Here is a 26,248-nt window from a genome sequence, read left to right as displayed (position 1 = left end):
AATGGATGATTAGCCAAATTCAAGAGACGGAATGAATATTTCTGAACCAAAATCTGACATCTGAATAGACTAGATATGTCATAATCCCAAAGGAGGAAGAGACGGCCTGGGAAACCAATATCTAATTAAAAGCACAAGAAATCACACCTAGTTTTAGCCTGTCTCTGGGGAATTCCCATTTGTTGGCATCGTAAGGCAGGCGTTCACAGCGTTCGTCCAAGGGGAGTTCATCCGGATCCATGACGATGGACAAGTAGCCTGTCTTCAGTTCTCCTTCATTGGCCTGGAAAACATCAATCCTTCCAGTCACATACACCCTGTTGTTTGGTTGTTTTCTGTGCCTGCTGTTGTTTGTAGAAAGCTCAATCTTGAAGTCTCCCTTTTCCATATAACTCTTGGAGTCTGAGAGGAGTTCCATTATAGTCCTGCTTCCAGTGTCCCCTTATCTCCCAAATGAGCTCAGAATTACATTCTTAAACCTTAATTATACTGGATAGTCCCTTTTTCCCCTCTAGTGGCTTCTATCAATTAAAGCCCAGTGGCCCAGCCACAAGAAAGTGGGCAAGAATGTTATTATATTGAAAGAAAAATGTGCCCATTGAACCAAGAACAATGGGAAGAAATAACTCAAAGAACCCCAGTCAGCTTTCATTAATCATGAAAACCAACATGCATGGGACGAAGGGAAATTATTCTGTTACCCGTTTAACGGTCCGAAGGATGATGACAAGAAGAAGCCAGAAGAACATGGCAATCACTGCAGTGCCTACTAGGATAATGACTTCCAAGTTTGTTTTTTCCTGGGCACCTGGAAACACACAATTGGATGAACACCAACAGTTGGCAACTCAGGCTTTTTGATGTAAGATGGCAAAGTTCAATGCTAAAACAAGCTTACCAACTTGGAAAAACCATAGAAGAAAATAGTCACAAGCCTCTAACTTGGATGGCATCTACAATTTTCTTAATGGAAAATTTAAAGCTTAAAAAGCATTGCTCATGAAAATTTTCAGCAATAAAATTCTAAAGTGACTCAGGATAGAATTATTAATATCCTAAAAGATAAAGAGAGAAAGTGTTTCAAAGAAAAGTCTTAGATGGAAAGAAAATGGATCATATTGTATGAAGAAGAAAGTATTTTTATTTGGGGAAAATAAGTCTGGTTTTACATGAATAGTCAATGTTTTGATCAGTGTGGCATTTAACAAAGGATTGTTTGAGAAACCAAGTAGGGAAATAAATGGAGTCCTTTGGCCAGAAAACTCCTGGTGACCATGCACCTACTATGTAGTTACCACTTTAGATATGTCATCCCACATAATCTTCTCAACAATCCTCAGATGATGAAATCAGATGATGAAATCAAAACTCAGAGAGGTTAAGCAACTTGATTTAGGGCACACAACTCATCAGTGACTTGGTCAGAAATTGAACAAAGTCTGTCTGATACCAACTAGCCATTATTACTACCCTGCTTCTGTATGGCAGGAGCCTGAGTGAAGCAGAGACAACTAAGATGAGCATGTCACACATAGCCTGACAAGAGGAATTTAAAACCACCCATAAAAGGGAAGAGAAGAGGAAAAGCTGGAGGTCTGAGAGGAAAGTTGCTCAGGGCTCCAGAGGACAGCTTTGAGTGGGAGAAATTAAATGTTTGAGAGGCTTTCAACTGAGAGTGATTAGGCAAGAGGTGAAAAAGAGCAATTATCACCCCAGGTCTACCCATCAATGAATCAAACAGGACTACAAGCTGTGAGGCACCACAGCCTCAAGAAGGGAGAAGACAATTAATTAGTTAGCAAAATAAGAGTTGTTAATAGTTGAGAGACAAGCACCAAATAAGCTTGGGAGTGGATTTTGTTTCTTTGGTTGTCCTCCTGAAGTAATTCTCTGTTTATACACAGAGACTTAAAAAACCATTTATACACAGGGAGTGGAAAGTTTAAAAATTGGGAATTATCTATATCAGTTGGTGTATTAATATTCCCATATTAACATTTGGGAATCTAGCAGGATATCAAAGATCTACCTGTCCTTCTCTTAGTATTCTCCAAGTGAGAAGTAAACATAATCTCCTTGCCAATATTACCTAGTTGGATATCTGTAACCAGCTGCAGACAGCTAATAGGGATGAGGCAGAGTGCCAGAGAGAATCTGGAAGCCCTTCCTGTGATTTGCCCTGAAACAAATTCCTTTGGGAGTGACAAAACCATCATATCCAATGAAATCTTTATTTGCAAGTGCAGTTTATGAAATGGTAATAAGGCTACAGATGTGAAAACATGTCAAGGTATCGAAATGCAATACTTGGCAACATAGATTTTAACAAAGGACTAAAATCTAGACTTTGAGAGACAAGTTTTGATGAGTTCATAGAAACCCATCAATTCCTAATCTATCACCATCCTTTCTTCTCCTAGCATGCCATTCCTTCACCCACACAATACAGTTTCATTGTTCCCCTGGTGGGTTATAAGAAAGACCTAGGAATATACTTCTCTAAGAAAAAATATTCTGTCATCCATTACCTTTCTTATCTGGGAAGATGCCAGATTCACATCACTCCCACATGCACCTACAAGTTTTCTTTCACATTTAGATGAGAACCAATTTTTTTTTTATTTCAGAAAAGCAATCAGGAAGCAGATGTGGCTCAAGTGATAAGGCTTCCACCTATCATATGGGAGGACCCAGGTTTGATCCCTGGGACCTCCTGGTGAAAAAGAAGAGAAAGCGCATGCCTGTGTGGTGAGCCAGTGCCCACACAGTGAGTCAAGTGCCTGCACAAGTGCCTGCGTGGTGAGTTAAGTGCCCATGTGAGTGCCTGCGTGGTGAGCCAATGCCCACATGGTGACCAGTACCCGTGCAAACACAGCAAGATGATGACTCAACAAAAAGAGAAATGAAGGGGAGAGTCAAAGTGTAGCACAGCAGAGACCAGAAACTGAGGTGGCACAATTGACAGGAAACCTCTTTCCACATCAGAGGTCCCCAGGATCGAATCCCTCTGAATCCTAGAGGAGAAAGATAAAGAGAACACAAAAAAGAGAAATAGAGACAGAAGATCACACAGCAAATGGACACAGACAGCAAAACCAGCGGGGTAGGAGAGGGGGAAATAAATAAATCTTTAAAAAAAGAGAAAAGCAATGGTCTATTGTTTACAATGAATCTTAATTATCATTAGTCCAGTGAAAACTATGAACCTTTGTGACTATCTTGATAGTTTTGATTACAGAGCAATTCTAATATTTTCCCAAATAAACACAGAGGCATCCTTTCTGCCACAAGTTAAGTGAGGCATGCAAATAAAGAAAGGATCAAGGAGAGGAGGCTATTCAGCCTACCTTGCTACTTTTTCCTCAGTAAGAACTCCAGAGATAAGAAAAGTGATACAAGGAGAATTAAAATAACATTAGTTATATTTTCTGGTTAAAATAATATGTAAGAAAACTTACAAAGTACAAAGAACATAAAAGTTACCTAGATTTCTCCCACCCAGAATATATGGGTATATATGAGACACAGGCCAGTTTTCAAAAACCACTTGACGTGTCTATGAATTCTCACTGACCTTCTACTATGAAGAAGACCTCTGCTTTTGCACATCCAAGAAGACTGCAAGCCTGGCAGGTGTAGAGACCTTCGTCCTCCTTCCTCACCCTGCGGATAGTTAGGTTCCGATTTCCATCCTTCAATACGATGCCTAAGAGAGGGTGAAAGGCATTATTCTTATTTACAATAAGCTCTGGTGGGATTTTCCAGGAGAAATTTTTAAAATAGAAATGCTGCCCTTCATGTTGGGCTATTATCTAACTGTTAAGAGTCATGTGGGATCAGCTGCTGACTGATCTCCCCCGGCTTCCATGAAAATTCAACAAAGCTTATGAGACCTCTGACTTCATGTCCATGAAATGAGCCAGGCATGTACAATGGTTTTTCCTACCTAAAACAAATTTTTAAATTACCTGTTTTAGATACAATCTCTGGGAAAATTCTGCAATCAAAGATAGATAGACAAAGTTCTGTTCACCTGAGTCTTCAAAAAGGGTCTCGTTATCTTTAAACCATGTAATCTGTGGAGGGGGGTTCCCAGACGCTGTGCAGGACACTTCAATGGTTTCACCAATACTTGTTGTCTGATTCTCCAAGTTTCCTGTGATCATGGGTGCTATACGTTCTATGCACATAAAAAAGAAAATCACAGAACATTTAGTTATAACTTGAAATGGTTTTAGTATCAGTAAACTATTGGTAATTTACTAAACTGAATATATATATGCTGAAGTTGATGAAAGTAGCATTGGTCACTGAGTTAAATGATTTAAGTTAATTCAAGACAGTTCATACGGATTACTGCATCTCTTTGAACATTCATATTAGCTATTCTAACATCACAAAATAAAGGGTCAGGGTCACCTTTATAGATTTTTCCTCTAATCAGACATGGCTTCCCAAGGGAACTCCTCCCATGGAAGTTCTATCTAGTGACACCTAGAACTAACTCCGCACCATGTTTCTCTTGGAAAGTGTCAACCTTTGGGATAATTCCACACACAAAGAATGCCTTATATTTATTTGGCACCTCAGTTTTTACAAAACTCATTTATGCTATTTCAATTACTTGCTGGCCATCCTATAGGACAGACAGGACAGGAGGATTAGCCTAATTTTGCAAGTGAAATAACTGCAGTGCAGGGAGTTAAACAACTTGTCCAAGTTTTGTGCAAGTTCCTACAACTTAAGTAAACTATTGAACAACTAATAGATTAACCCAAAAGATCAGGTGAATGCTATTTTTACTAAAACACAAACAAAACAATATTCAAAGGAAAGTAAGGGTTTAAAGAAAATGAATCCTCTAGGCATTTGTACAGTCAAACTTTAGATTTAACCTTTTCCTTCAAATCATCAAAAAGCTATGGAAATATCTTGTTCAAACCAACTGACTATCAATAAGAATCATGCTGATGGAATCCTACTTCAATATTTAATAAAATGAGGTTATCTCAAAAGTGCACTATACTAGGGTTTAAGCAAATGTACTGTCTTCAGTCTGTTTCTAAGAATAATTTTTAGAAAACAACTTAGGGATCCTTAGGGAAGAAGTCCAGCTAATTGTGAGCATGTATTTCCTGGGCATGGCAAGGCTAGGAGCTTCCTTCATATCTCTTCCTGAATTCTTCTGTCAGCTTGAAGCCAGACCAGCCACCAATGTCAACAGAAAATATATCAGCATATATGGAGTGTGAATGGAAGGGCCCAGGGGATGACTTTCCCCAAAAATATCTCTTCTTCTGACACCTGAAGTCCTAAAACTAGCATATCTATCTATGCAAGTGTCTGTCTGAAGAAACTTCTTAAAATATGCCAAGGCCACTAAAGGTGTCATGCCTCTAACATTTGATATAAATTAGTTTACCTGGGTATCTCCCCTCCCTAACAGTGAAAAATAGAGGACAGGGTAGGAACTGGGAAGAAACCACTGAAAGGAGGAGAAAAAGGAGAGAGCTGTCACAAATGGAAACTTCTCAATTTGCCTCATTTCCCCAGATATAGAGCTGTGGCTGTAGAGCTTTTGTGCAAGGAAGAAAGTTACATAGACAATTGCTCTATGTGGAATTTACAAAGCCATCGGCTAACTAAAATGATCGTTTCATTGACCTTGAGCCATGCTGGACCACATATTATAGGCCAGGGGCACAAGCAGCATGCAGTACCCTGCCTGTAGATTCTCGTAAGTCTTAAATTCACCCCATCATCACACTCTTCATACAGCAGATTGCTTACTGAGCACCCAGCCTGAGAATGTTCTAGGAGGGGAGCTACAGCAGGACACAGAATAGACAACAGAGATCTCATATGCTTTGGCTGCCCGGTGGGTTGTTCTCTGTGAGCTCTGAGGGCAGGAGCCACTTCCTGTCCATTTTGTTCAACACTGTGATATTTAGGAACTCTCAAGGCTCACAGCAGGTATTATATAAATATGTGTCTATTTAATTAAATGAATGCCCAAGAATAAAGTGAACAAGACAGAAAGTTTCCAGGTTCAGGCTAATCCCTTGCAGACACAAGTGAATTACCCTACCCTCAGGGCTGGCAAGAACCATGGCATTTTCTCTTTTTTTAAAACATCACTTCATCACTGCTACCTTCTTTCTGCCTAGGGGGCTTTCAGGGAAGACAGATGTTCAAGAGTGTACTTGGCAAGCTCCTAGAGGACAGTAACCTTCACACAGCACCACACAGCACAACATTAAAGGCATTCCAACTGCTTCTGGACAGAGCTGTTCCCCTACCTAGGACCGTGAGCTGCCTGACCACACAATGTCTTTTCTTGGTCTTCCTGTCTTGAGCAAAGCAGACGTAGTCCCCTTGGTCCCGTAAGGATGCATTCTGGAGCTCCAAGATCAAAATGTCGCTTGTGCTGTTAGAGAACACGGTGGCATCCATTTTCCAAAGAGCATTCAGATTCTTGCAAACGGGTGTGGGCAATACTCCCGCATGGACTGGCAGAGTTTGCGGGCCAAGCTTGTACCACGTGAGGTTCTCAAACATAGTTCTGTCGGCAGTGCACCACAGAGACACACTCTCCTGCTCAGTTGGCTGGGAGACAGGTTGCAAAGTAATTTCAGGACCCCCTGAAATTAAAAACCCATTGTTAGAGAATGGCGATTTAACTTTGTGCAGTACATGATTGTTTTCCTGTTGCCTTCAGACCTTGACTATAAAGTACCAAGAGAAGTGAAACTCTGGTCATCCCAGACAATATAACACAAGGAGAAAACCAAACTAGACAGTTTAGGTCACAAAATGCACTATTTGGCCTGAATTTCCCAGATATTTATCAAATCTCCTTGTTGAGCCCTAAACCCAGTTTGTAAGATAATAACATACCCAAAGCACAAAATCTAATCACAACATGGTATTTTAAAAATCAGTTCCCCGTTAACATATAACACTCAGTGGCATTAAACCTACACTTACGCAATTAATTAGCCCAGACAAATATATTTTATCCAATCAAGTCAGCAAAAACAGAACCTTAAAATTGAGATGAAAATGCAAAATCAGTAGGGAAGCGGACTTGGCCTAGTGGTTAGGGCATCTGCCTAACACATGGGAGGTTCAAACCCAGGGCCTCCTTGACCCATGTGGAGCTGGCCCACACGCAGTGCTGATGCATGCGAGAAGTGCCGTGCCATGTAGGGGTGCCCCCTGCGTAGGAGAGCCCCACGCGCAAGGAGTGCACCCCATAAGGAGAGCCACCCAGCGCAAAAGAAAGTGGAGCCTTCCCAGAAATGGTGCCGCACACATGGAGAGCTGACACAGCAAGAAGATGCAACAAAAAGAGACACAGATTCCTGGTGCCACTGATAAGGATAGAAGCAGCCACAGAAGAACATACAACGAATGGACACAGAGAGCAGACAAAGGGTGTGTGTGTGTGTGTAATGAATGAATGAATGAGTAAATAAATAAATAAATCAGTAGTGCCGAGAGGGTCCTGCTCCTGTGTCATTACGATCACCTCCAGAAAATCCAACCTCTTCAATTCCTCAGCAAGTCCATCAAAACTCCTTGAACCCAATAAGCCAAATATTGTGCTAGAATCTGATTATGTAGACATAAATATGACACAGGACATGTGGTTTAACGGGATGTGCGAAAGTATTCTCTCTCCATTGAAGACAGATGTCGTGAGTTCACGCACGCCCAAAGGCTACCAGGTCCTTGTCCTAGACACCATGCCACTCACGAGAGACTGGCAAGGGCTCCAGAGGATCACACTGCTTAGCACCCACTCTGAGAGAGACCCAGCCCATCCCACCAGATTGGAGCACTTACTGGTCACGTGGAAGGAGATCACCCTCTCTCCTCTCCCGGCTTTGTTGACAGCTTCACATTTGTACAATGCAGACACATTTGCTGCTTGAATAACAAGGCTACTTACAGTCTGTGGGGAAAAAAAAAAAAAACAAACCCAGGCCATAAATAATGGAAGCTGTATTTGTGTATATGTACTAAGACTAAAATTCATCAGTCCCCACAACTGCTGCTACCCCCTACTCAACTCATACAACTACACTGACCACTCTCAAATCTATGCAATTATGATATGCTGATGTAGCTCACACACACACAAAACGAGCTTTGGGAAATAGATAATAAGTGATGTATTTTAATACATAATATACATTTTCTCATTTTCATGTTTATAAAATCAGAATCACTTTACAAGAGACGTATAGACTTAATAGCATATGTGTTTTGTTTTTCTATGAGAAGCTAATAATAGTGTTATAGTCAATGGTGTTTTCAAACTGACTTAATACGCTAGGATTTTATAATCTAGTTTATTTGATTACTAATCTATTTTATAATCTAATTTATTTGATTACCAATCACCAGTATTCCTCCCATATTACTCTATCATCCTTTCATTTAAGAAATAAGAGAGAGACATGGACTTTCAAATTAAAGAACTTCAAACTCACTTTGTTTTTTCCTTCAATTAGGGCAAACTGATTTTTGGTGACTTCAATTTTATTCCCCCCATGATAGTTCTCCACATTTCTCCATCCTTTACAAGTATATAGGTTTGCCATTAAGAAAGGCTCGCTATAATAAAGAGATAATAGATCATGTTATGATTTAGGTTTTTTTCATTCAAATCAATATTAAACAGTCAAGTCTTTGCTTATTAATGTTCCTAGAAACAACTTTCAATGCAGCCTACCATGTTAACAAGACTTTGTGCCAATTTATATAAAAATAGCCCTGAAGCAATGAAGGAAAGGGTTCTTGGTAGATTCTTTCAGGATACAGGAGGGAAGGCGCTATTCTGGGAACAAACTTCCATTCATAAATTGGATCGACAAGACAATTCAAGTTAATTTAGTTCAAAGGAAGACAAGGAAACTAAGAAGCCACTGGGATTCTTAAAGAAACTTCTCTGGGACTGTGGCCTTTGTGTAGGAAATGATCAAGCAGCTGAGGAAGAAACTAGTTGTGGCCATTTCAAAAACAACAACAGGAAGTGGACTGCTTAGGGTGGTGGTGGTGGTGGGTTGGTTGTTGTTGTGTTTTTTTCCCCTAAGGATGTCTGGAGTTGTGTGAGGACCTGATAAGCAGGGTCTGAGACTCTGAGGGCTAGGCTAGGTCTATCGCTCCCTGACATCCATCAGCACTTCCTCTGAGAGAAGGACCTTCTCACAGATAAGAAGGAGCAAAGCGGCATTCACCAGTTGATGGATAAAAGGAGAAAACCCAGAGACTGGCAATTAGCAAACTGAGCAAAAGGCTTGCATTTGGTGAGGTGTACATAGGGGCTGACCCAAGAGGAGACACGAAGGAAAGGAGGCCAGCTAATCCCAAAGTGGGGTGCCCTGTGCAAAGACATCTCCTAAAACTTAAGAGGCAAAGAAAGATGAAGGGTTCCACTTGAGAGAGAATTCTCTTAGAGATAGCCTTCCTGGTTTAGAATGGAGTCATAACACAGCTTGGCTCTAAGAAATGCAAAACGATGGGAAAAAAGAGCACATGACTACTCACTCGGGGCCAGAGGCACAGTCTTCCTCCAACTGCCAATACCAGTGGACGTGGCGCGGGGGAGGAACGGCATAGACCGTGCACGTCAGTGTTTGCGTGGTGCCATACTGGTAGGAGTCCACGGGAGATATCAGAGACTTCTCACCAATCTGTGGCGGGACTATACATGGGGAAAGCAACTTGTGAATAGTCAGCTTTGAGGAATGGAAAGTCGAGGGTTTTTTAAGCATACAACTTTTAAAAAATTAGTTGTGGTAAGATACACAATCTAAAATTTCCCATTTTAACCCATTCAAGTATACAATTCAGTGGTATTAATAATTGCATTCACAAAGTTATGCTACCATCATCACCATCTATTACCAAAACTTTTCCATCACCCCAAACAGAAACTCTGAACCCATTTAGCACTAACTCACCACCCTTGGCCCTGGTAACCTGTATTCTAATTCTGAACTCTATGAATTTGCATATTCTAATGATGTCAGGTCATACAATATCTGTCCCTTCATGTCTGGCTTATTTCACTCAACATGAGGTTCATCCATGTTGTATCAGAACTTCCTTCCTTTTTATGGCTGAACATTATTCCACTATATGCATACACCACATTTTTTTGTCCATTCATCCATTGATGGACACTTGGGTTGTTTAAACATATGATTTTGCCCTCATTTTCTTTTTCAAAGAATATATAGACCCAGGAACAGGAGACCTGAGTTCTAGTGGGATAGTTTACCTACCAATCAGTTGCGGAACTTTGTGCCAGTGTTGCAACCCTTGCCTCAGTTTGTCTGTCTACCCTGTCTCCCAGTTTCACAAGATGAGGGCAATGCTCCCCTAAGAATCCACCCATAGTTTAATCCTTACAAATACTACTGTCCTCTATTTTAACTTTACATGTGAAAAAAATGAGACACAGAGAAGTTAAATGACTTGCCTTGTGTCACTCAGTTAATAAGTAGCTGAACCAGGAACATACATAGACACTCTGGCTTCCGAACCTAAGCACTCACCACCACATTATAAAGGAAGGTATAAATCATTATATAATGCCTCACTACCACCACTAGCTGCCTTTTTCTCTTTCTTTCCACCCCACCCTTCCTCCCTCTTTTCTTTTTTTCTTTCTTTTTTGGCACCAAAATCAATCATGTGAAACTGTTTTCTTATCACTATCAACCTAAACTCTCCGATGATATTTTTTCCTGACTCTCTTTTTCATGTTAATTTCATATACCAGGGTAAATGCTGGAAAGAATCAAATGCTTAATGACTTCATGAATTGAAGAGATGGAGTTACTCACTAGCCATTTTTATGTCTTTCTCATTCATTTCCTACTCCCCATCCTACTTATGAGCTTTCCAGTTTCTCTCCCCTCCCAAATACTTTACTCCTGCTCTGCTCCTAAACAGCCTTCCTGGAACCTGTTATCTATAAATATTTCCTGAAGCTAATCTCCCAGGAAAGAAACAAAGCCAAGCTCATGACACCTATGGAGGGGTAGTAGGACACATGGGGGATGCCCAACTTAATGTCATGAGGAAAGACCTTGAAATTTTAATACGTCACGCCAGTAGGGAGAAGAAAGAATTACAACTGAGAAGCATTTTTTCAAACTGTTTGGAGCAAGACATTACTGGACGTGGTGGGGGGATGGTGCTCTGATTAAATAACTTTGTTAAGCCCTGAGTCCTCCAAGCCTCTCCTCCTATAGAATGGTAGCATGTATTTGCATATTAAAAGCCCTGAGAAATCCTACAGTCAAGAAACCTGCATTTACATGAACTTAGCACCTCCCACACTTACTTGACCAGGGCACCCTTTGTCCTCCCCAAGAACATTTATTTATGTCTTTCGATTTGGGAAAACAAAGTTCAAATAACCATCCTTAAATCAAAATAAAACGTATTATCTTCCCTTTACAGATTCAGAGTCAGATCCTGGACTCCAAAAAAAGGTTTCTGACTGAGCCAACAGTGTAAACCTGCAAAAGCCTTCTGAGTTGTGAGTTGTAGCCCACCTGTACATCAAACTACAAAACTAGAGGTTACTCATGAAATGCAAGGAGACGAGCCTTGCTTCTTCCCTCTGTACATCTGCATACCAGGTGTGCAATTCCACAAGAGAAAATAAAGGCAGTTCAACATAGGCTTGACAACTGCTCCTGTAGGCATTCTTATTTCACAAGTTAGCCATCAAGGGTACCATCTACTTTAATTCTGCATTTGACCAAATGTCTCATTTATATGACCACTCAAGCAAATGTGTCCACACCACACTGCCCTAAACCTCATTTCATCCTCAGTGCCCTGGATCATTTATATACATAGGAGCCCCACTCATGGTGAGAAGGGGGCATCAGGAGACAAAGGAATGGTGGCTTGGCTATTTAAGAAGACAAACTCATACTCCCATAATAAATTTTGGACAGAAAGGAAAAACTGAGTGGACTCACCATTCACAACCAGAGATACCACGTGGCTCTGCTTCTCTTTTGAAATGGGATTGGTAAGAATGACTGTGTAATTTCCAGTGTCTTTTTCACTCACTTCCATAATCGTCAGTGCATGCCCCACTTTAATTGTGTGATTGGACTCAATGGGTCTTCCATTTTTGTACCTACAAAAATAAATCCCAGGAATTTGAATAATCTAAGGATTTTCTTTCCTATGAAACAATGCTTTGCATTTACCTTCAATAGTTACCATTTTATTTCAGGAGGTGGGTAACCAAGACACTTCACAGGGACTCTGACACGGTCTCCCAGTGTGGCTTCCACCAAAGACTCCATGCCGCTATCAAAAGCAACAAACGGTTTTTCTGTAAGAAAATAAAAGCAATTATTTTCATAAATGTCAATGTATTGTATATGGTCATTTGGTTTAGTTTTTCGGTTCAAATGAAAAATTCAAATACCTTCAGGGTCTGAATTGCTACAGCTCAGACATTCCCCATATGACCTTTCTCTAAGTCACATTCCAGTTTTTCCCACAGCTCCAGTCTTTGCATTTGCTCTTCTCTCTCACCAAGTGTGGTCCCCCAGGCCCACTCATTGCTCAAGTCTCAATTCAAGCATCTGCTTCCCTGTGAAGCTTTCTCTAAGTTGCCCAGGGACACCTGTGTACCCCCCTTCTCCTCTACTCCCATGACATCCAATATATACCCTCCCATGGGCTGGCATGTCCCAGGCTTAGGCCTTAGAACTCTTCTCTCTATACCTTCCTTTAGCCTCAAAGCTTAAAGTCCATTTATAGACCACTCAAATTTCTATCTCCTCTCCTGACTCCTCTGAATTCCAGGTTTACATATTAAACATCTCCACTTGAACGTCTAATGAGCATTTCCCAATAAACCTACTCAACACTGTTTCCCCCAATTTCAATCTTTCCCAACTGAGTTAAATGGCACCATCATTCACCCAGCTGTTCATGCCCAAACTCAGAAGGCATCTTCAGTCATTTTCCTTCTCACCCCTCAGCCAGTGAATCCACCAGCAGATGCTGCTGGCTCTACATTTAAAATATATCTAGAATCAGATCAGTTCTTTCCCCCTCTACCTCTACCACTCTTTTCCAAGCCACCCACAATCTTCTCAGCTGGATTACCACAATTAGCCTTCTAACTGGTTTCCCTATCTTTATCCTTACTACCCTACAGTGTATTTTCCATATAGCAAACAGAGCAATCCTATAAAAATGCTAGCCATAGCATGTTGCCCTCTACTCAAAACCCTTCTATGCCTTCCCATTCTATGAACTTCAAAATCCTTATCCAGGCCTGAAAGTAGGGAGCCATATAAATGACCACTAAACTGAAACACTTATACAAACAAAAGAGAATAAATGAGAAATAAAGTGATTTGCACACAGTCCCATAACAAGTAATTGAATTGGTATCCCAATGGCAAAGCCCATACAGAGCCTTGCAACAAAATGAAATTTTAAAAACTACCATACCTATGAAATCATAATAACAACAACAACTAATACTAAGTAAGCACATATTATATTAGCTCATTTTATCTTGAACCCATGTCTCTCTGACTCCAAAACTTTGTTCTAGGTCATATGGGCTCCTCAGCAGGATCCAAAAATATCTGCTGAATGCATGTAATAGGAATCACTAGCTGACCTAAATTTATTTAAGCTGCCTCACTTTTCAAGGCACATCGTAATTCCAAAGGAGATCTTATCTTACCATGGACCCTGACGAATGTGCTGTTCTTCCTGGTCATTCGCCCGCTGGACGCCGCACAGCTGTACCACCCTTGGTCATTCCGCGTTACACCCTCTACTGTTAAGGTGCTCAAAAATGTCTTCGTCTCAACGCCAGACTGCGTTTTTATGTCCCGGATTATAATTTTCTTATGCTGATGCTGAAAAAGAATTTACTTCATTTCCAAAGCCCAGTACAGCATTCCCCAGATACTCAGATAGCGACAAAATCGTGTCCTGGCTCTTGGCGAACCTTATTTCATACTAATAACAGGGATTCCAGAATTTTTAACATTATGTTGATGACAACTGCATTTGGTGTCAGGAGAAATAAATGTAACCAATTAAATTAAGGTTTTATAAATCTCACATAGAGAGAATAAGGTGACTAAAAACTGCAGTCCTAAGCAAAGATACCACTATCCAAGACATGTGTCTTTTAAAGAGAAATAGGTCAAGGACTTTGCAGAACAGGAATATAAAACAACATGGAGAGATGTAATTTCCTACAGAAAATTAGGTTCACAACAGGAACAGAGTTCTTGGCATTGCACCTTTTTTCCATGGGTGCTGTATGTTCTGCAATCCCCTTTGTGTGTGGGGGGGAGTGTGTGTGTCTTTGTGTCTGTGTGTTAAGACCCTTCCATTTTATCTGGCCAGAGTGAACCTTATCTCTCTCAGGCATTACTGCCTTCGGGTTTACTATAGAAGCATTTAGAGGTTTGGCTTTGAATTGTTAGTGTTACCTTCAAAGAAGGATATTCCCAGTTGAAGTCAATTGCCACATTTAGTTCAGTCCTGGCTGTACAATTTAGGACAAGCTTCTCTCCAACAGACAGCTCGACCCCATGAGGAGGGCTCAGAACCACGTCATAAATCCTGTACCCTGGAGCGAGTAAATTGGAGAAACAGAAAGTGAGTGGAAAAACATATCTATAACTTGGCGCATGTTTTTCAAAACTGTAAAATGTGTCATATTTTTCCCTGAAGTCCTCACCTATACCTGGTAACTCCCAGGAAAATGGCTTAAGGGAGATTTTTACCAGGCACTGCCTACAGGGACCTCAAAGATATGGAAGCCCAGTGGATGGAAACAGTAAACATTGAGTGGTCAAGAGCCCTGGAGCAATGGCGTCTGCTTTAGGGAATTGCTGAATTTTCCACAAAATAAGTATAATTAAAAGAATTGGTGTTAAGTAATGCTCCGAATACTAAATTTTTCAGAAAATGTGCTACTATGACAGCATTCTTTTTAATCCTTGGTCTTGGCAAGAAAGGAGAAAAACTCAATTGCACATGGGTTTATTTGGTGATGAAGAAGAGATGTGATGAATTGCCCAAAACCATATCATGAGCTAATATAGCTGTCAATATTTTTTTTTAAATTTTTTTATTTCTCACCCCTTTCCTACCCACCTCCCCCAGTTGTCTGCTCTCTGTGTCCATTTGCTGTGTGTTCGCTTATATTCTTGTCAGCGGCACCCAGAATTTGTCTCTTTTTTGTTGTTGTTGCGTCATTTTGTTGCATCAGCTCTCTGTGTGTGCGGTGTCATTCCTAGCCAGGCTGCACTTTTTTCACACCTGGCAGCTCTCCTTACAGGGCACACTCCTTGCACATGGGGCTCCCCTATGTGGGGGACACCCCTGCATGGCATGGCACTCCTTGCGCACATCAGCACTGCACATGAGCCAGCTCATCACATGAGTCGGGAGGCCCTGGGTTTGAACTGTGGACCTCCTGTGTGGTAGGCAGGTGCCCTACCTGTTGGGCCAAATCCACTTCCCTCAATATCTCTTATTCACTCCATACCTTAATCTTCAGGATTGATACATAAGAAGCCAGTCTTTATTGCCTAATATTAATGATGTGGAAAGGAATTGCCTCTTACCTACAACCGCAACTATGTACATAACAGACTGGTAGCTTTCATCATTAATTTTTGCTTCACAGAAGACCATGGCAGCATAGCTGATCATGTAGCTGGGAATAGTAAAACCTTTCTTGCTGTCCCAAAAAATTCTGTTACCATCAGGAACAAACCTCTTTTCTGGATACCTCTGGGTAGTAAAAAGAAATATCAAACATACAGTCAAGTGCTACCCAAAGGGAAATACCATGTAAGATGCTCATTGAAAAAAAAGTCTTATTTTTAGGAATATAAATCGTTTTTTATTTTATTCATTGTCATTTTGACCCTTCCTACTTCAAAACTCATTGTTGATATTATAGACAGGCCACCCCTCTTAACATCAGTTTAAAATTATGAAAACTTAGAGGTAAGAGAAGAAGGTATAACTTACAGCACAAAGGGACACGTTGAGGTTTGAAATGGAGCCAAGACATGGAATCACCACAGTTTTGTTCTTGTTGTCCGTGATGTACACAATATCATGTTGGTCACTAACAGAAGCAATAAATGGAGATCTGTAATCTAGAAGAAAATTCAATTCCATCAGTCAGTTAATGGAAGTTACATAAAAGCTTGGTTAGCCTTCATGTTCATAAACTCCAACAGGAGAGATGAACGGTTAGGAAGGACACCTCACAAAAGGCAAAGACACCCACGGGTTGTCTGCTGATAGAGATCGGGCTCAAAGGATATGTAACAGAAGGGATATTATTTGAAAGAAAAACTCCCAGGATGAGACTAACTTCTTTCACAAGGATGGTCAAAAATACAGCCTATTTTTATAGGTTCCAAATTTTAAGAGATTGGTCATTAAATGGGATGCTGCAAAAATAAAGGAATGATCCATAAAGGAACTTTAAAATGCATAGGAAATAAACATCAACCTTTTAAATTCAAACTTTATTTCAAAATAAAGAAATAAAATGACAGACAAAAGGCAGCTCAACAAGTTATGGAAGCATTACTCCAAAAAAGTTCTGTCCAGGTACTTTTATCTCATCTAATCCCTAAAACTAACTCAATTGTTCCTCCAGTGCTCAGAAAGATACACAGAAGAACACAGTTTAGTTAAATGACATAATCAAGTTCTCCTTGTTAATGAAGAAAATGAAGAAGTGAAAAAATGCTGAATCATATACATCTCATAAACATCAACTTTTAATTCAATCATTCAAGAAAAAGTTTAATGAATTTAAGATTGTGAAAACTAGGCACCAGACTCTTCATAAAATAATGTTTAGAAGATACTGCGTTTAGTTGAATATCTTCAGTGACAAAAATTTGAAAAGGCACCATGCAGAAGACTAAGAAGAAAACCAAAGAGACTTTAATGTAGTTCAAACATTGTTCATACAATGCTAATACTCTGCTGGGACACTACTCCATTCCCCAAAGATAAAGATGATGTGCTCTGGAGTCATGCTTACATGTCTGAGAGATAATGGTTCATTTTGCTATGCCCTACACACCTGATGGAACATTTTCACAGGGCTTCATACTGGTCAATCAAAGTGAAGAAAGAGTTAATTAAACCCAGGGGGGAGAAAGGCAGCCAATTCCCTGCAAGAGCAAAAGGTCTGATTTCCTTCCCAGCTGGAAAGTACAAAAAGGAAGCCAATCTAGCTTACCACATGCCATAGCCATTATCTTATGGGGCCAGGGGCCTACTTCCTGGCTCCAGCCACTATAAGGAATGGGGTCAGAAGACTAAGGAAGCAAGGTGGAGACCAGAGGGGACATTAAAGAACTGTCCACAGGGAATACTCCAATTTTTCTTTCCCATTGTTAAACTTCATGGCCAAAATCTTGGACAGCTCAGCTGCCAGAACATGATGCTTCAAACAGGAAGCGGAATTTGATGGCATACCCAAAGACTGGTAATATGCAAATAAACAGTGCTAGGGATTGCTACTTCTTAATATTAACTACCTTTCATACACATGTTATGAAAATATAACATAGCTTGCTTACAGAACTAGCCTTAGGAAGCTAAATTAACCCTTTGACGTAAGTCCGAAGCTATTTGGAAAATCAATTCTATTTCAGTGTCCCAATAAGGGAAATAAACAAAAGAAACCCAAACAACCACCCATCCTCTCAAAATAAAATATTTATTATAACTCCTGAAATGAGTTTTCACATCTCCAGGTTTCCTGACTTGGGGAGAAGGAAATAACTAAATATTATAGGAGAGGTTCATCTTGTAGTATTTCCAGACAGGCTGAAAGCAGGAAATCCTTGCAATCTTCTGAGAAAGCCTGATCTCCCAAGACTGCCAGATCAAAAGGAGCCAGAAATTCTCAAAGATCTAAGTCTTGTCTCTTTCAAATTCTTCCTAGGGGAGGAGGAGGGCACAGAAGTCTGTCTTGGACTGTGCTTACCCCGGGCAAAAAATAATTCACAAACATTGAGCAATCCAGGAGTGACATATTATTTTGATGTGGTCTCTATTTCTCTAATACGCTGACTATACTGCACTACTGAAATGTAAGTGGGGATATAAAAGTGTGTTTCTCAAAGCTGGTGAAATTCTTATTCTCTAAAAAGGATGCTTCCAGAAAAAAAAAAATTTTAGAAATCTTCACCTGCCTCAAATCCTCTGGTATGTAAAGGGGTATATAAATATGTAAATAAGCTGTCTTTTTAAAGCTCATCTTCACTGAAAAGAAAAATATTTAGCATATCCAAGCAAACTATTAGCAATACCTTCCAACTCTTTTATCCCTCAAAGTTATATTATTAAATTAGGTTTTCACAGGAAAATTAAGCTAGTATAGGATTTTTTAAATACAAAAAAAAAAAGCATAACTCATATTACAAATACTAGCTATGTGTGACACTATTTTACAGCACATGGGTGTTAACTTTGCCTCCATGGTGTCAAGCCCAAATTACAAACACTAGAAAGATTTGGCATATCATCCAAGATCTCGGACCACACAAGCAAGGGAAATGCTATCCTCAGAAGGCTCTTTGAAGCAGTGTCTTCAATTGCACAAGAGTATAAGAATTGTTTTTATAAAATACAAGTTGGAAGAGACAACAAAAAGTTTCACAGCCCTTGCCTGTTTCTTTGTGCATGCTTGGGTAAATCTCCTCCCCTGGTGTAGATAGCCTATCTCTCCACAGAAACCTCTCCATATTCACCCCCAAATCTTTTTCAAAGATTGCAGGTTTTTTTCCTCAAACATCTGAGGCTCTTTAAGACTCTCCATAGTCAATTCTGAACACAACAGTTACCTTAGAAACAAAGATCAGAACCAAACTAACTGGCAAAAGAGGTGTACCGGGGCCTGCCTCCAGGCAAATCGGTGAGCCTCCTTTCTCAGACGAAGACTTGGGAGAGAATTTTGTATTTTCCGGTTGGCAAATAGCCCTTAGAGAGAGCCTTTTGTTGTATTTGATTCCTCTTTGGGTCTATTGTGTTTCATAACGGGTAAATCAACGTGGGAAATGAATTCTACTTAACCACTTACCTTGTACGTAGACATACACGACTGAGGATGTGTTAGTGTCACGGTAGACGCACTCGTAGGCTCCAGTATCATTTCCGATCACTTTTGGAATTGTGAGCGTCTTACAGAAGAAGCTGCCACTGCACTCAGTAACCTCCACCCTTTTCTCAGAGCAGTTCTGATTGTTGGGCCAGAGCCAGTCCAAGTCCCTCTGTCCCCTGAAAAATCAATTTCAGGGAGGTAGCAATGTGGAATGTCACAGTATGAGGCTGGGTCTCAGAAGCCACAGGCAGAAGGTCTGCTTCTCAAACTATTATACAAACCTCTCAGCAAACAGATTCAAAGCCACCTACCAAAGATGATGGTTTGAATCAGCCTGTGGCAAAAAGCCCTGGGCTCAGCTCTAGAAATCACTTACAGAGATTCCTAAGTTTTCTATTAATTCCTTCATTCATGTGTTCAACAAATATTCGCTGAGCATCTACTATGTGCCAGATGCTTTTAAGGACCGGGAACACAGCAGTGAGCAAATTAGACAAAAATTAATGCCATTATGTAACCTCAGTCTAATTTGAGAGGTTAGGCAATCAAAAATAAAATAAGCAAAATTCATCATATAAAAGGTTTATAAGGAAAACATAGCAAACATAAAGAAGAGCGAAGAGTTCTGAAGGGAGGGAGCTTGATAAAGCTGGCTAGGTGGCTATCAGAAGGAACAGTATGCCAGGGAGAGGGAACAGCATGTGTAAAGGCCCTGAGGTGGCATATATCTAGAGTATTAGGGGAATACCAAGGAAGCCAGGGAAGCAAGAAGAGATGGAGCAGGAGCTTCAAGTAGAGGAGAGGGAAGGATGGAAGAGGATGCGACTATATAAAGACCTCAGAGGACACTGTAACTACCATATTGAAACATAAATTACTTTTATTACACTATTTCTCAACAAGGCCCCTAGGAAGGTAGTCAACATCAAGAAGAGTATAACATTATTGACGCTTCCTTCAAAGAAGTTGAAATTTACATGAAGTTACAGCTACTCCAATGAAGTGACTTCTCAGACTCGTCTAACATGGTTTTTTCAGAACATGAGAAAGTCTATGCAAAGCTTAAAAAGGGAGGGTAGAATCTTCGGAGATTTTAAATAACCTTTGTTTTTGAGGGTGAGAAAGAAGAAAAGCTCCTGGGAAATGTGTCTTGAGCTACTACCGAAGCTAAAGAAACAGCTCTGCTACTGTGTTTCTTCCCAAGGGCTGGGTGTTGGTGACCTACCCTCTCTAATCTAAAATGGATCCCTGTGTCTTTGTATTGCACACTTGCTATTCATCAAATAGGAAGCAGCAATGACAATAAGCTGCCCAAGGTTTTTGTGGATCTCCACCACTCTTCTGAAAGGGCAACATTGCCTCTGCCCACCACAATCTCTGTCAAAAATACTTTTTCCTGAGAAGCATCCAGATTGTTCACACATTGCACTATATTGCACCCCAGGTCTTCCATCCTTCCTCCCAGGGTAGGGGCTGGAAAACAAATTTTAAAGATGCCTTCTTCTAATCAAATCGGTCTGGTTCCCCAGTTAGCAAAAATCAATGGCTAGTCTTTTTGCTGGAAAGTGCAAAGAGAGGCATTCCAAGGCATCAAAACAGAGCATGGGTCCATTATCCATGACTGAATACTAAATTGCCAGAAATTTATCATGAAATAAAGTTCTTGGAAAAGGTTAAAAGATGTTGGAGAACCATTCTGACTGCAATAAATATGGCCCAAGACTTTTTCAACTCTACCCCTTAAGGGTATATCCTCAACTTCATGTAGTCATTCAGTATTTATTGAGGGTCTACTCTACTATTGTGCAGGTCATTTGTGTGTGTGTGTGTGTGTTGACTGAGGATAGGAGGAGAAAAATATAAGCAAAATCATACAAAATTTCTGGAAGAAGACAATACACATACTATAAAAATATTTTAACATATATACAATGCAATTTATAACATATGTAACACAATATTATAACAAATACGATCTAATATATAATAATAAAATCTTTAAAATTATTACATCAGTTCTTAAAAACCTACTTACAAATAACTGCTACAACCATATTATAATTCTGCTTTAATGGAAATATTTTTCCCTCAATAAATGATGAGTTATTTAAAACAGGAAATGTGACTCTAAAATGAGCTCTTACCTGCAAGTAATTTGAAGAGTTGTATTAGCCATAATTGTCAGTATGCCTTTTTGTATGCTGAGCCTGGGTGAATCAGGAGAAACACTGGGTAAACCTAGAAACAAAGTAAATAAATTGAATGTCACTGCCACTGAGTTGGATCCAATAGGAAACACCTTCCATAAGCAATGCACATGCTATACTTTTAGAAGGCCTCTTCAGCAATTCATTGTATAAAACCGTGAATTTACTTTTCACCATTCCCAGTAAAAGTTCACAAGCTGTGTCATAACAGGAAGAATGGGCAGATGGTCATAAACCAGCACAACAGTTCTGCAATTCATGGAGCTAGGGTGGAGTTCCTGTTTTCCCCCATTGCCAACTTCAAGGTCTCACAAAAGGATATGGGACATTGAAACCAAATGAACCTTCATCTGATGATCTCATTCCCTTGGGAAAGGACCCACTGACATTTCTTATAACACATGGGATGCACACATTTAACTAAATTGCTGATTAATGAATACTACTTAGAGAGATTTCTATATTGTTCATCTATGCACCCTGGAGGGGGTGGAAATGTCGATGGACCTGTCTCATTTCCCTTTACCAATTTTCTAGTGCATTTCCTCTGGTAAGTGAACTGCTGAGATTGAAATAATGCCTCAGAAAGATTATAAAACTGAGGGAGAGGATTTGAGGAAGAGGAAACATTTTCCAATCTTTTATTATATACATATTAAAATAATTTTACCTCAGAGAACAGGACTTAAAAATTGTAATGCTAATGAATTACAATTGAGGAATGCTCAAGTTATTATTCTGGATTCATCCCTATATGAACCTTGGAACACAAGAAAACCTGTATATACTAAAGGCTTAACCAGAAAAATACCCTACTAAAAACCTCTCCACAGAAAAAAAAAAAAACTAAGTTCTCTGCCAACTAACTAGCCAGATCTTGGAAAAGCACCATGCTAGGGTCTTAACTGATACCAGGATCTTCAAAACACCAGCTTAAAAAGTGACTAGAGCTCGGCAAGCATCCAAATCCAAACTTAATGTGATCTCTAACTCTCACCATCTAAAAACAAATGACTCTCTAGGCCTAAAATGGCATTGACCTTGTTGGGAAAATAGAGTATGAGTAAATGTGAGCAAGTGTGTGAGAGGATAATAAAGAGAGGATGAGCAAATAGCCAGTGCACATATCCAATGCACTGAATGTGCGGACCCCAGCTTGATGAACCACAAGCAAAGCAAACCTTTGATCGTCCATGTTCTCGCATACACACAAAGATGTACAGAATAGGTGGCTGGCATAACTGTGGGATTGATGATCAATAACACAACAATGCAAAAGAAACAGCTGCCCCAAAGTATGCAAGCAATAAAGCAAATGTTTAAAAGCCAAAGAAAAGCCTCCCAATAATGGAACCCCACTTTGCCTAAGAAAATGCCTAAGAAAATGAAAATGAAAACAATTCATTTGGATAAGCACAGATTTCAAACTTGCCTGGAAAACACTACGTTGAAAAACACATTGAAAACAACTTAATACAACTTGCATAATGATCTAATGAGAAATCATTCATCTGGAAACATCCATGTGCAAACAAAATGGTAGTAAAATGACTAGGCTCTAAATAAGTTATGACATGCCCAAGCCCCCTGACAAAATAAGAGAATCTTAAAGATCTCTCACATATTATTGCCACAGATCATCTCATATTCTAGACACATTTTCCTCTATAGAATTTTTTTTTTTAAAGTTTGCAGGGAGATTTCACAAAGGAAGCCAAGACAGCACCATACTGTTCTAGACACATGTCCACAACAAAAATCTATTCAACAAGGCTATCAATAATGATAACTTAAAATTCATATCTGTAGACCAACACTCTTTTTTTCTCCATTACGCTTCATTCAGTTTTTTTGTTGGCAAATTTGAGTTCTACTCTTCAGGAAAAAAATGTTGAAGAAATTACTATAAAAGATATATATGCCACAACAATTTAAAAAAAAAAACTCTTCAAATCCCATAACTCATATTAATTAATTTGTGCAGTTACCCTTCCAAGCTCAAAGACAGAAAGGAAAAACAACAGTGCCTCTGTCTCTACAATTTGATGGCACTAATTACAGCCCAATCCAATTAAGTCACACACTCCAAAAGGGCAACCTCAACATTACATTCAGGGCTACCCTTTTACAGTTACTACTGCTGCACTGTGAAACATCCCAGGCTTAAAAGCAACTCATTTCTTTGTGGGATACAGAATAACTACATGCTCCAGACCTTCATTCTCTTTCCATAAAAAGAGTGAGAGGGGCCTTGTCAAAGACAAATGAGGGCCCATGGCAGAGCCGGGACTGGAGAACTAAGTCATCGTTTGAAAATTCAATAACCACAGACAGATGATCTTGGTACTGTGGGTGCAAGTGTCTTCTTTAAGATGTGTGGGCCTTTTCTATCTCTACATGAAATTTTTCATCTACATTATTTGACTTCGTTTTCTTTCTCCGCTCTTACCCCTTCTCACCCTTCCAAGGCAACAAATCTGGGAATCAGCAAACTACGGCTATAGCGAAAGAATATTATCTGGGAATCTTAAACACACACACACACAGCTATCGCACCAAGCACGTGTGCTTCCTAATCTTGAAGGGGACAGCAAGGTTAGGTGGCTTAGGAGCCGCTAAATCTGGGGACGAAGTCCCAGAGTGCTTATCTTCTGACCCTGCGCTTACCCAAGCTCCAAAATTCTTTGAAAGACGTTAATACTGTTTTAGCTAGGAAGGTGATTGTCACGTTGTCACCTGGGAGCAGCTGACACGGTCCGGGACCAAGCCCCCAATCCCCCACCACCACTACTACCACTCTGCAAGGACAGCGGCGTCCTGCACCAAGGAAGGAAAAAAGATTTCCGTCTTCCCGGACACCCCACCTCATTCAGCGGCTGTGCAAGTCTGTTAGAGCTCAGAGGGAGCAGGCAGGCTGGTGTCCGCATTTCACTCCCGCCGAGGCAAAGCGGAGGGCGCAGTGCGTCCACACCGCAGGACTTGCGTCCCTGCAAGGCTGCCTTCCCCGGCTGGAGAGCCTGCCTGCGCCCGGGCCAGGAGGATGCGCGCAGCCGGACAACTTTTCACAGGGCATTCCCGCCTGCGGGGGTACTTCCTACCCGCCTGCCCCCGGGACCTTCCCAACCCCGCCTCCCGGGAGCCCTAGGGTGCGTCGGCTCCGGAGGACACGCTCCAGCCGGGGCCCCAGGCAGAGCCCTGAGCCGTGGAAAAGGCACCGCGCTAGGACTCTAGAGACCACCGACTCGCTGGGCAATTTTGGGCCAACCTCTGGTCTCAGTTTCCCCACTGGTAAATGAAAGAGCACCAAGTGTCAGTTTCTGCCAACTCGCCAGCTCTTTGACTCCAAGTTAGATCAGGTCTCCAGATCCTCCCCGCATCCGCACCCTACCTCTCGGCTCCCTCCCAAGGAGTGGGCTCCTTACCCACGGGGACAGCCCGGGTCTCCATGCACAGCCACAGCACGATGGCCAGCAGGGCCTCGCTCTTCATCCTGCACCTCGCACCGGGCGCCGCGCCCAGAACCCGGGAGCGGGTTCTTCCTCCGCCGACCTGACCCGCAATGAAAGCGCGGGGCAGCGGAGAATTTAGAAGCGCTGCGGCCGAGGATGCCCCGGCCCCCGCCGCGGCTAGAGGAACGTGTGCGGGTTCGGTCAAGAGAATATCCGGGCTGTGGCACCGGCTCTGAGCTTTTTCCAGCGCGGAAGTGCTGTCCCGTGCGCGGAAAAGGAACGCGGCCGCGGACACCGCCGGCTCTCCCGGAGTTCGGGGACTCAGTGCCGGGTGGGAGCTGAGGCCGAAACTCTAGAGCGCGGGGGCGGGGCCGTGAGGGGCGGGGTCTGGGGTGGGGCGCCCCTCTGCGGCCCGGCCCGCCCCTCCCCTCGCAGGGTCTGGTGCTTCCCCGGCTCCCCCGCCCGCCTCCCGCGCTCCCCACGCCCCCCGCGCTTCCCCACCTCCCAAGCTGCCCCGGACTACGCCCGGCCTCGAGTCGCCTGGGACCAAAGGTCCCCGACGCCACAACTCCATTTCTGGTGAAAATAAAATGAAGCTAGTAGCGGACTCCGAGCGTCAAATCTGCAGGCGTCTTCGCCGCAGCGCGCGTCTAAAAGGACCGCGAGGCAAGCTGAGGACCAGCACCGGTTGCAGCATCCCGCAAGAGGCGGGTCGTACGCCGAGACGTCTGCGGGGTCGCACGCTGGCAGTGAGTCCTGCCAGTGACGAGGGTTTTGTTTGGCCAGCACGCTCGTACTGTTTAAAAGTTCTGCATCTGAATGCCTTTAGTCAGAAAATACACTTTCCCAGTGGACGTTCCTGCCATTTCCCCTTATACCTGGTGACTTCAATTATTTTGAAGTTAACTGCCTAGCCCCAAAAGACATTTCGGTTTGCAAACATCGAGTTTGGCCCTGCCTAGCTCGGGGCCAAACACCTACATCAGTGCACAAGGGAGCTGGAGGGACCCGGGGCTCGAGTCCCTCGCAGGAGGCCCTCCTTGAGAAAGGGCTTTTGTCCACGTGTTGACCGACAAGGAGCCCCCAGTGAGTCTTGTTGGGCCCTTGGATAGGCCCCTTTTCAAAGGATGAGCTTCCAGCCAAGAAACACTGAAGCTGAGAGCAAGGAAGCCAAAGCTCCTAGACCTTAGCTACCCAGCCCACTCTGAACAAACTTCACAGCTGTCACCACGGATGTAGAGTTCTTGGCTGGATGGAGGGGAGCTACTCCTCCTCTCGGACCACAATGCTCCTTGTTTTCTATACATTTCTCCCCACCCCCGGGGAGTAACATCAAATGCCCTAACTTCATTAAACAGGGATCTTCCAAATCCCTTTATCTCTTACTTCCTAGATGGATTAATGTCTCCCTTCCT

At 41.7% G+C, this 26,248-nt stretch overlaps 1 protein-coding gene across 1 annotated transcript in view; it reads right to left on the bottom strand.

The window, feature by feature from the left end:
- KDR (kinase insert domain receptor) overlaps nucleotides 1–25,153 on the bottom strand; it is a 45,566-nt gene extending 20,413 nt beyond the window's left edge. The window contains exons 1-17 of the mRNA XM_004460599.5: nucleotides 24,807–25,153; nucleotides 21,322–21,415; nucleotides 19,157–19,353; nucleotides 16,072–16,202; nucleotides 15,660–15,828; nucleotides 14,517–14,656; nucleotides 13,754–13,931; nucleotides 12,262–12,376; nucleotides 12,012–12,175; nucleotides 9,556–9,712; nucleotides 8,499–8,622; nucleotides 7,849–7,957; nucleotides 6,300–6,641; nucleotides 4,034–4,180; nucleotides 3,575–3,706; nucleotides 702–808; nucleotides 148–283 (exon numbers count right to left, since the gene is read on the bottom strand). Coding sequence (XP_004460656.1) covers nucleotides 148–283; nucleotides 702–808; nucleotides 3,575–3,706; nucleotides 4,034–4,180; nucleotides 6,300–6,641; nucleotides 7,849–7,957; nucleotides 8,499–8,622; nucleotides 9,556–9,712; nucleotides 12,012–12,175; nucleotides 12,262–12,376; nucleotides 13,754–13,931; nucleotides 14,517–14,656; nucleotides 15,660–15,828; nucleotides 16,072–16,202; nucleotides 19,157–19,353; nucleotides 21,322–21,415; nucleotides 24,807–24,873 — 2,509 coding nt within the window. The 5' untranslated portion in view covers nucleotides 24,874–25,153. The remainder of the gene's footprint in view (nucleotides 1–147; nucleotides 284–701; nucleotides 809–3,574; nucleotides 3,707–4,033; nucleotides 4,181–6,299; nucleotides 6,642–7,848; nucleotides 7,958–8,498; nucleotides 8,623–9,555; nucleotides 9,713–12,011; nucleotides 12,176–12,261; nucleotides 12,377–13,753; nucleotides 13,932–14,516; nucleotides 14,657–15,659; nucleotides 15,829–16,071; nucleotides 16,203–19,156; nucleotides 19,354–21,321; nucleotides 21,416–24,806) is intronic.
- Nucleotides 25,154–26,248: the final 1,095 nt, after the last annotated feature.

The sequence above is a fragment of the Dasypus novemcinctus genome, chromosome 1 (assembly GCF_030445035.2).
Source record: "Dasypus novemcinctus isolate mDasNov1 chromosome 1, mDasNov1.1.hap2, whole genome shotgun sequence".
Taxonomy (NCBI): Eukaryota; Metazoa; Chordata; class Mammalia; order Cingulata; family Dasypodidae; genus Dasypus; species Dasypus novemcinctus.
This window is presented reverse-complemented; position numbering and strand designations above follow the sequence as displayed.